The sequence below is a fragment of the Hippocampus bargibanti genome, linkage group LG11 (genome assembly GCF_051943395.1).
Source record: "Hippocampus bargibanti isolate YZ-2025 linkage group LG11, ASM5194339v1, whole genome shotgun sequence".
Lineage (NCBI taxonomy): Eukaryota > Metazoa > Chordata > Actinopteri > Syngnathiformes > Syngnathidae > Hippocampus > Hippocampus bargibanti.
Window position 1 is genome coordinate 9697501 of NC_142744.1, and position 9542 is coordinate 9707042.

Here is a 9542-nt window from a genome sequence, read left to right on the forward strand (position 1 = left end):
CTGATAAATTCCTTACATGGAGCGTGATCGCCCTCTTCTGGCTCTTTTTGGTGCAACATGACGTTTTCAGACCAAACAAGTACAGCAAAATACATTGACGTGATGGAAGGACTGCTAAAATGTGTCCTTTTTTTCAGTCAGGGGCGTTCCTTCAGTGACGTCACGTATGGACTGGTCACCAACTCAAAAACAAGACTTCCGGAATATTCAGCGCGAGTCTTACAACGTAAAATATAGCTATATGCGGTGGAATCTTATTAAAATACGCTCAGTAGAAGTCATTTGAAGCCATTTTACAAATTATGGACACAACTTGTCCGGAGACGTCGGTTGTCCTTTAAGCCACGTTGGGTTATTTTTGATCTGTTTGGAGAGTTTATTCTTTCTCAAAAGTTTCACGTTATTTCAAACTGCGTGTGTGAACAATTTTTGACCACTTTGGCCGATTGTTGACCCAATCAGATGGCAGTCGCGACGATTGGATTTGCCAAGTGTCCGAAGCTTTTGTGTGTCCTGTTTTTGACTTTTGTTGCTTTTATGACAGTTTTTCTCAAAAAGACGAGCTCCTTACGCGGGGTTAAGACTGGGTTGGGCTATATGGGAAGTGCCTTGACATTCCGTTTGGGCAACATCTTTCTCACGGGCAAACTCTTGCTACAAAGGTGCTTTTATTTTATTTTATTTTTTGAACCTGAGAACAAGAGCCAGCTGAGCAGAATAATGACTCCCCTGCCCCCATCAATTGATCTCAGTGTTTAATTTTTTTGACTACCAAACAAGATGTAGGGGGGATAAAGGGGGGAAACCCAGCTGAGTGATCAACATCTTTGTCGAGTGCAGATCAACCTCAAACGCACCAAATTGCGGTTTTAGCGCGACGCCTATTAATTCTAGTTTTGTTCTTCTGTTTACGATATATGAAATGTGTTCAATTTTGCGCTGCGTTTATTGAGAGAAAAAGAAGGCGACATTTTTTAATTTAAAAAACTGTCAATGTTTACAGTGTATGGTTTTACTTTTCAGGTTTTATGCTATTCTCCAAGAACATGATACCTTGTGGGCATTTTGATTGAGATAAAATAAAGCACAATGATTTTAAAACACCCTTTGAACGTTTCTTATGTTAAAAAAAGTGTTCTTTTTCGGGTGAAAAGTCAATTCATTGTCTCCGTGTCTCGTTAAATACCGCTCACAGCCAACAGGCGGCATGTTTGTGCAGTCGATGCAACATCGACTTTCTCGTGGAAGATGAACTCAGTTCAACTTGATTTCGTGGGACAGAAGGTCCAAGGGGCGACAACCACACGTTTTTGACGTACTGTTTTTGAATATAAAATATAGTGAGCGATTAATCGTTAGTTAATTGACCTCATGATTTATTTGTGTGTTTTCAGCCCAAATGGAGTTGTGGTGCTACAACGATACAAAACTGCCTCAATTTGGTTTTCTAAATATTCTTGAGTTATCTTGAAAATCAATTCAAAAGAAAACAGCATAAATGTTTCTCCACCCTCGTGTATTTATGATGGTATTGCCTCAAAGTGGCAGCCTTAACTCATTCACTGCCATTCCCAAATTTATTCCGGAATTGAAAAGCAGGACGTGGAACGCTATTCCCAAATTTGTTTGGGTTTTGGTTTTTCTTGCAAAGGGGGGCGGGGTTTGGGATTCTGTTTGAAGCTTCCGTCAGACTTCTGGCAATGTTTTTTTTCTTTTTGTACAGGCGCCCCCATTTCAAGCTCAGATAACTCCAGACCCATATAATTTAGGAATTAACTCTTTGATGAAAGAAGAGAGTCTATGGTTTCTTATGCTGAGTTTTTATGTAGTCCTAAAAATCAATATTCTGCGGGTCCTCCAATTTGACTGAAAATGACAAAAACTGTCATTGCTTTCTTGTTACACATCCAGTTAGGAATGATTCAAATAGTTCTGAAGAGGAAAGCATTCATGTTTGCAATCGATTAAAGAACTTATTCCGTGCCATTTTGAGGCAACATTGGGGGGAAATGTACGCACCGGAGTGGACATATTTGCATATCATCTGGCAGTGAATGAGTTAATAATGATCATTTCTGATCGCTTAAAAAAATCAATTTGCGCTGTTGTTGTGCCAACATTAGCCACACCCACTAGGGGGAATTGAGTTTTCCCGGCTTGATTATGGCAAAATAATTGCTAAAATGACTGGCTATTGTACCGTTTCAACAAATTTGATAATTGCCACATTGCGGGACCCTATACAATACAATCATTTATGTTGCTGTTCTGCGACAGCTCACATTTCATCAAACAAAACCTGTTAAGTCAGAGGTCCCCAACCCTCGGGCTGCGGACCGGTACCAGGCCGCGCAGAAAGAATAAATAATTTACATGAAATGAAAAATTACCAGATTACATCCGACTATGACTTGCTCTTGACGCATGTCAAAACGCTTGTCTAGGTCACGTGATACATACCGCTAAAATTAGCCCATCGTAAACGCCTTTGGAAAGTTTATCTGCCAGTCCGTGAATATATTGTCTGATATTAAACCGGTCCGTGGTGCAAAAAAGCAAAATCATGGGGACCACTGTGTTAAGTCAAAGCCACTCATATCGTAAGGCACAATTGTATTCAGAATTGCTCAATACGATCCCATTTCAGTTTCGCATGATTCACTTATATTCATCTAGATGGTCATCAAACATAGGTTAGTGGTTTTATAATCAAATGGATTATACTTTATTGGGAAATTAAATAAACAATGCAGTGTTGTTGTGGAGGGAAAACATCACAACACTGTCCGGGGTGTTAAATCTACAGATATAAAAAATGCTAATAAAAGAACAAGTCAAGCTTGATTGCATACGACTAATAAGTGGGGAAATGACTATTAACAAGAGTAAAAGATTGCATTTTGACGGTGCTGGAGGCGGTCAGGGGCAGAGAGGGTAGGGCTTACAATTTGATCAAGCTATGAACAGTCGAGTTTAGTCCATTCCGAAGCCAGGTGGCATTTTTACACAGCGTTTGGTGTACTACCTGTACACATGATAAAAAAAAAAAAAAAAAACACACAAAAGCCCCAACTTGCTGCCCATTGACATGATCTGGTCCGGGAATTTTGCTACTAAGCCAAGCGCCATAGGAAGATATGTGTCCACTCAACAGAACTAGGACAAACACACAGAAAAACAAATACACAGAAAAAGTATCAATGCACCGAAAAATTCTTAAGCAAATTTTTTTAAAAAGCCACGAAAAATAATACATTAATAATAATAATAATAATAATAATAATAATAATAATAATAATAATAATAATAATAATAATAAACAACTCCCATTTGACAGAAAATCACTTTGGTCATGATACGTCTGTGTTGGTCATGATAAAAAAAAAGAATAATTGGGAATGCATGTGATACCAACGTATAGTAACCCCTCCCCCTAAAAAAAAAATCCATAAATGTGTTTTTCTATGTGAGGGAGTAATGCCATGACATGCTACGGCTAAGCTAACAGCGGGATACATTAATTTATCATGAATTCCTTGTTTCTTTCTGTACAATGCCGACATTTCTTGCAGGGGGGAAAAAAAGCGGAGCGGCCATGACACGCTACGGCTAAGCTAATGGCTAGCAAAGGCGATTAAAAAAAACATTTGTCGTGAATCACTTGTTTGTTTCTGTACAATGCCGACATTTCTTGAGACAAAGTCTTTGCAGGGAAAAAAAATAAAATAAAACAAAAAAAAGTGGAGCGGCCATGACATGCTATGGCTAAGCTAATAGCTAACAGTGGGGATAAAAATTAATTTGATCCTGAATCCCTTATTTCTCCGTGTATAATGCTGACATTTCTTGAGTCGTTTTTGCAGGGAATAAAATAAAATAAAATAAAACAACATACCTTCCATCGATTCCCGCACTCATTGCAGAAGACAAATGTGGTCATGGGCTCATCAGCGCTGCGAGTTTGAACCTGCGGAAAAGGCAAATGGGAGCAGTTGAACCCTATGACCAAACGGTGGGGGGGGGGGGGGGGGTGAAACTGCAAAAAGCGGATGCTGAGATAGGTACCTGTGTGTAGGTGCAGCTTTTCCCTTTGCACTTGCCGCAGGTGAAGAGATCCGTCTGCGTGCCCCCCGTAGTGGCCATCTGGTGGTCTCTGACTGCTTCTTTGGTCAAATTCTTTCTCATCTCTTTCAGCTCATCGCTGGCCATTTCCTGCACGCGGGGAAGGAAGATCAAAATGAATGTATCCAACAGCCATTTCCGAAGTGAGATGGAGAATACAATATACATCTTTAACTCATTCGGGAATTGAATATGAGGTAGAGCGCCATTTTCCTTTTTTTCATGCTTGTGTGCCGATAAAGCATTGGCCATGGACTCTGGCTATGTTTTTTTCTTTTCCACAATGGGGCAGCATTTCCCTCTTTTCCATGTTAGCCCTTTGTTCCAGCTTCAGCTGTTGTTAAAGCGCTATATAAAACAATATGTCTGTATTGCATTGTATTTTGTACAGCCCCCCCATTTCAAACTAAGATTACTACAGACTCATATAACTTAGGAATTAACTGTTTATTTATGACACCCCTGATCTAAGGCTTCTAACGCTGTATTGAATGTTTATGTAGTCCTAAAACTCAATATTTTGTGGGTCCTAAAATTTGAGTGAAAACGACAAAAACCCTGGCACAGACTTCTACACATTTTTGCACATCATCTGGCAGTGAATGAGTTAATTGGTTGAGGGGCCCTCTCTAGGAAATATAAATTTCACTCAGACTATAAACCATGTTGAAAAGGACAAATATGTTTGACAAATACAACTTTGGAACGATTCGGATCAATTTGGGATTTTTCATTTTCTGCATTTGAATTAACGTCCCACAGGTCAACGACTGGAAGGAATGGTGCGGGATGCCATTTACTGGTGTACAAACGCACCTCTGCGGTCATTTTGGCCATCCGCTCGGGGGTGACGCTTCCGCAAAGCACCGTCCTCCTCAAGTTGGGATTCTTCATGTCTTTAAGATTGGAGATTCGGCTGCGCACGCGATTCTTGTACTTCATGTCCGTGTTTTTAAACTCTTGGAATATGCGTGAGGAGCGGCGGTCAAGGGAACAAGAATTGGCTTTAAAACTGGAGTGGATTAAAAATAAATATTGGGTAAATAAAAATAAAAAGACCACACTTTTTTTCACGGCAAAGGATATATTCCTCAATCTGCGCTCCAAGTTCATCGCAGTCGGCACCGATGGCGATGTAGTCGTCTGCAAGGAAAGGGAGAAGTGACGGTGTGAATGGAATCAACAGAGGCATCCCCAACTATGAACTACTGCAACCACTACTGCCAGCTCGTACGATTTCCACTATTTGAACTAGAGTGATACCTTGGTTTACAAACCCCTTGGCTTACGAACTTTTCGGTTTACGAACGTTAAATTTATGACATTTTTACCTTGGCATACAAACTATTTTTCGGGATACACACAGAGCTGCCACAATGAGTGATGTGTCGTTCGCGAACGAGCCCATTCTCCTAACAAGAAAATGGCAGCCGGCTTGTATTGGTCCTCTATTCCCCGCCCCCAGTCGTCGGTTAAAGCCACGTGATTAGTCAAGAACGCAGCAGTGAGGGGAGGTTGTTTAAACATGAAAGAGACAGGTAGACAACAGAGAGAGAGCGACAAAATGGATAGGAAACAATGAAATTTGGACTCGTTTCAACTTTGATAGTTCAAAGGCAGAGTGTAGACTGCAAGGTTAAAATTCACATCAATTAGGCTCCACAAATAACTCGCACAAGCCATCTGTACACTTAATGCAAAACGCTATCAACCCAGCCAAACAGAACACAATTGATGAGGAACTAGGCAAAATGATCGCAGAGAAAGCACCTACAAGGCATCATTCATCAAGATGGTAAAAGAAGAAGGCTACGTTACTCATCAACTGTTAAATGCTGATGAAAGCGGCCACTCCATTCCATCAAGCCATCAACGACCATCACAAAGTTAAATAAAACAACTTTATTATACAGTACAGTTTATTTCTTTAATTATAATTCCGTAGCACATTTATTATCCATAAAATAAGGTATATTTTGTGTAGTTTTCAGGCTTAGAAAATTAGCAAATTACGTTTTATGGGGACCTGGGAACAGATTATTCTCATTTTAATGGTTTCCTATGGGAAATTTATTTTTGGGATACACACTTTTCGCCTTACACACTGGAAATGGGGTTTCCTTTAAAAAATGTACTGGGTGTGGCTTATAATCAGGTGCGCTATGTAGTTCGTAAATTACGATATTTTCTTTTTTGGGGGTATTTTTGGTGAAAATTACACTAATGATGAGGGTCAAGTGTACATTATACCAAAAAATAGCTCAATTAAATGCACAAATGTTTGTTTTTGTTTTTTCCTCTTCTAAATCCATCCCAATCGACTTGGGACAAGTCCACAATTTACGATTGCGATTGACGTCATAGGCACCCCTGCTTTAAAGGACAACCGACGTCTCCGGAAAAGTTGTGTCCATAATTTGTAAACTGGCTTCAAATGACTTCTACTGAGCGTATTTTAATAAGATTCCACCGCGTATAGCTATATTTTACGTTTTAAGACTGAATATTCAGGAAGTCTTGTTTTTGAGTTGGTGACGAGTCCATACATGACGTCACGAAAGGACCCCCCTTGACCAAAAAAAAGACGCATTGTAGCGGTCCTTCCATCACGTCAATGTATTTTGCTGGACTTGTTTGGTCTGGGGACCTCGTGTTGCACCCAAGAGGGCCAGGAGAGGGCGTCCAAGCGCCATCTAAAGAATTTATCAGCCTGTGGAAACGGAGGTGGCCACAGGAGGTCACCATTTTGTGCCTCTTTTTTTGCGTGAGAGATTTCCCCCCAATGTTGCCTCAAAATGGCACAAATAAATTATTTAATCCATTGCAAACATGTATGCTTTCCTCTTCAGAACTATTTGAATCATATTCATAACTGGATGTGTAACAAGAAAGCATATTCTCAGAATCTGAAGCCATTGTTTAGATTCTCCAGCAATGCAAGACGTCTTGGCGTGACGTCACGAACTGGGGGCGGGACTTTCTGAAAATGCCCAATTCGCAGCTCAATTTTTTGCAGATTTTGGACACTAAGTCATTTTTATTGGTGTTTTGCATTTGAATAAAAATATCATACTGCGTGTTTTGGGTATTTTAGATGCTATAAAACGTTTTTCAGGTGTCAGTTAAAAAACAAAAAAGTGACGTTGGTTGTCCTTTAAAGGTACATTCTATGGCATGGAGCAGGTGCTTTTCAAGGTGGGAAAGTTCTCCAAAATTGTGACCCGAGTATATTTCACTATAATTGCTATAATTGCGCACACGCACACTACAACAGGTAGTAATTCGAATCTCAATACCTCCGGCCTGGAGAGCATTGGACAGCATTTCTCGGCACTTGATCCGTATGGAGTCAGCAGTGCCGGGAGCACGAGGGAAGGTGTTGATTAACGAATTGGCGGAGACGTCGGCATGCTCGCTCTTGCCGCTGGAGTTACTGCTGGAGCTGCTAACGTAAAGCAACATGGCGATGTAGCTATGAGCGTGCCAGGAAAGAAAAGAAGCAGATTCAGGGACCCAGGAGAGGGCTGTTTGCTACCTTTCTTCTTTTGCCTCTGGACTTCCCTGCGAGGGAGATACAGGGGCTGTATCTTTTCTCTTGTCGTCTGAGGCTTTGTCTCCACTCGCAGGTTCATCTGTAGATAGCAAGATGGACAAATAACATTACAACAGGCGTGACAAAGAATCAGTGATATCAATATGTTTGAACATTCAGCATCTATGTATCATTGAGTCAAAAGTATAGTAAAATAGCTTATGAGAAGGTGATCATTGTTGTATTCTAATGACTTTCCTGCAGCTGATCCATCATAAAAACAGCACAGGATTGTTTTATGAAATGGATGTTCACTTACCCAAAAGCTTCTTCCATGATTTGATCAAAGACTTGGCAAGGGATGTCACCTCCTCATCTGTACTTTGCTTGCGGATGGCGTTGACAGACATTCCAATTCTGGTTGACTGTGATGGAAAAAAACAACAGATATTATATACATATATTGTTTTTTTAAGTAATTGTCAAGAATGAAGGACAGCATGGTGGCCAACATCATTTGCATTCAAATATTTAATTAACCCATTTATGCCAAGCGTGTTCATATGAACACGGATGAATTCATTTTTCAAAAAAATCAAGTATCAAATAGGTTCAAACAGAGTATGTAATAAACAATAATATAGTTATATAAAATTAACAATAATTAATGGAGACTTCTCAATCAGCGAACTACTTCTAGCTGTTGGGACTTTAATGGAGTATGATTATATATTTTATATGATTCCATACAGATAGCAAGCCATTCTTCAGACTATGTCGTGTCACTCTTGTAAACAATTGTTTTTTTTGGGGGGGTGATTAGTTTGATAGTAAACTTAAACATGGGGTTTTAAGGAACTTTAACAATCTTCCCTCTTTGAAGCATTGTTCACTATTTACCAAAGTGCTGCTCATTGCGAGATTTCTGTTGATATCACCTACTGTATTTTGAATCTCAAGGCACCACCGTCTTGCACTACTGTGCGCTTTTGTGGACTACCTGAAGCAGTTCCAGGGTCATCGGGACGCTGCGTAGTTCCTTGAGCAGGTCCAAAGCACCAGACTATGAGGCAAAAACACGAGACAACTATTAACAACGCAGTCAGACACCTCCACGTGCCACGATGCTCCATTCGCCAAAATTGCACCCCATTGAGGGGGTTCTATGACGGTTTGAGCGCCGTTGTTGTTGCTAGCGGCTAATAGCTAGCTTGTGGTTCGGCATTAAAACATACCAGGTACATTAGCTCGGACCAAAGCGTCTTTTTAGCCATCGTTGGACCCTGAACATTGGGCGAAAGTGTCCAACAGTGGCAAAACGTTCACCGGAGATTAAAGAGAAAAAGGTGATTGTTGAAAGAAAGCCGCCACCCCCTTTAAGCTAACCGTTTCCATCAGCGACCGTTTAGCATGGCTGGCATTCATTCACATCACATTGCAACGCCGCTCACCCCGTTTTTCTTCTGCGCCATTTTGTCCATTTTCTTGGCGATTCTAATGATCTCCTCCTCCTCCCGCTTGCCCATGGCGACAGGGAAGCCGAAACCTAAATGCGATGAGAGAGGGCAGTGGAAAGACAATGAAGGAAAAGGGAATCCCGGATAGGGAGCACGCCACTCCGATGAAAGCGGCGGCGCTCGAGCGGGGAGGCGAAGCGGCTGATCCCGGAGCCACCGCTGTGTAGCAGACCTGACTAATCGAACCCCCATGGAAGAAGGGACAGATAATCGAGACGGATAAACAAAGCACCGCGGTTTTTGTGTGTGAGTATGTGTGTATGTACACGCACACCTGCGCGCGCGCAGACCCATCCCATAGTTCCATAATATCAATTAATAACATACAGTAATAATCATAATAATACATGTAATATAGTTTATTTTATTTC

General features: G+C 40.8%; 1 protein-coding gene across 2 annotated transcripts; it reads right to left on the reverse strand.

Moving 5' to 3' along the window:
* Positions 1-2698: 2698 nt before the first annotated feature.
* Positions 2699-9333, reverse strand: tcea1 (transcription elongation factor A (SII), 1). 2 transcript variants are annotated; one of them, XM_089008771.1, is made up of 10 exons: positions 9106-9333; positions 8655-8717; positions 7974-8079; positions 7658-7754; positions 7419-7564; positions 5209-5265; positions 4939-5093; positions 4066-4212; positions 3896-3967; positions 2699-3156 (listed from the first exon to the last, which is right to left on the reverse strand). In XM_089008771.1, the coding sequence occupies exons 1-10, from the start codon at positions 9178-9180 to the stop codon at positions 3148-3150; spliced, it is 927 nt and encodes a 308-aa protein (XP_088864897.1). In that variant the 5' UTR covers positions 9181-9333; the 3' UTR covers positions 2699-3147. The 2 variants fall into 2 exon arrangements, with proteins under 2 accessions (XP_088864897.1, XP_088864895.1); XM_089008769.1 differs by having other exon boundaries at positions 7419-7567; positions 9106-9332.
* Between the last annotated feature and the right edge of the window lie 209 nt (positions 9334-9542).

Excerpts from the sequence above, each read along its gene's own strand:
- tcea1 (XM_089008769.1), bottom strand. The coding sequence starts at position 9,180 with ATGGGCAAGCGGGAGGAGGAGGAGATCATTAGAATCGCCAAGAAAATG. Across the intron at positions 7,755-7,973 it reads ATCATGGAAGAAGCTTTTGG|ATGAACCTGCGAGTGGAGAC; the intron begins GTAAGTGAACAT and ends TGCTATCTACAG. Across the intron at positions 7,568-7,657 it reads CCAGAGGCAAAAGAAGAAAG|CAGCTCCAGCAGTAACTCCA; the intron begins GTAGCAAACAGC and ends GCTTTACGTTAG.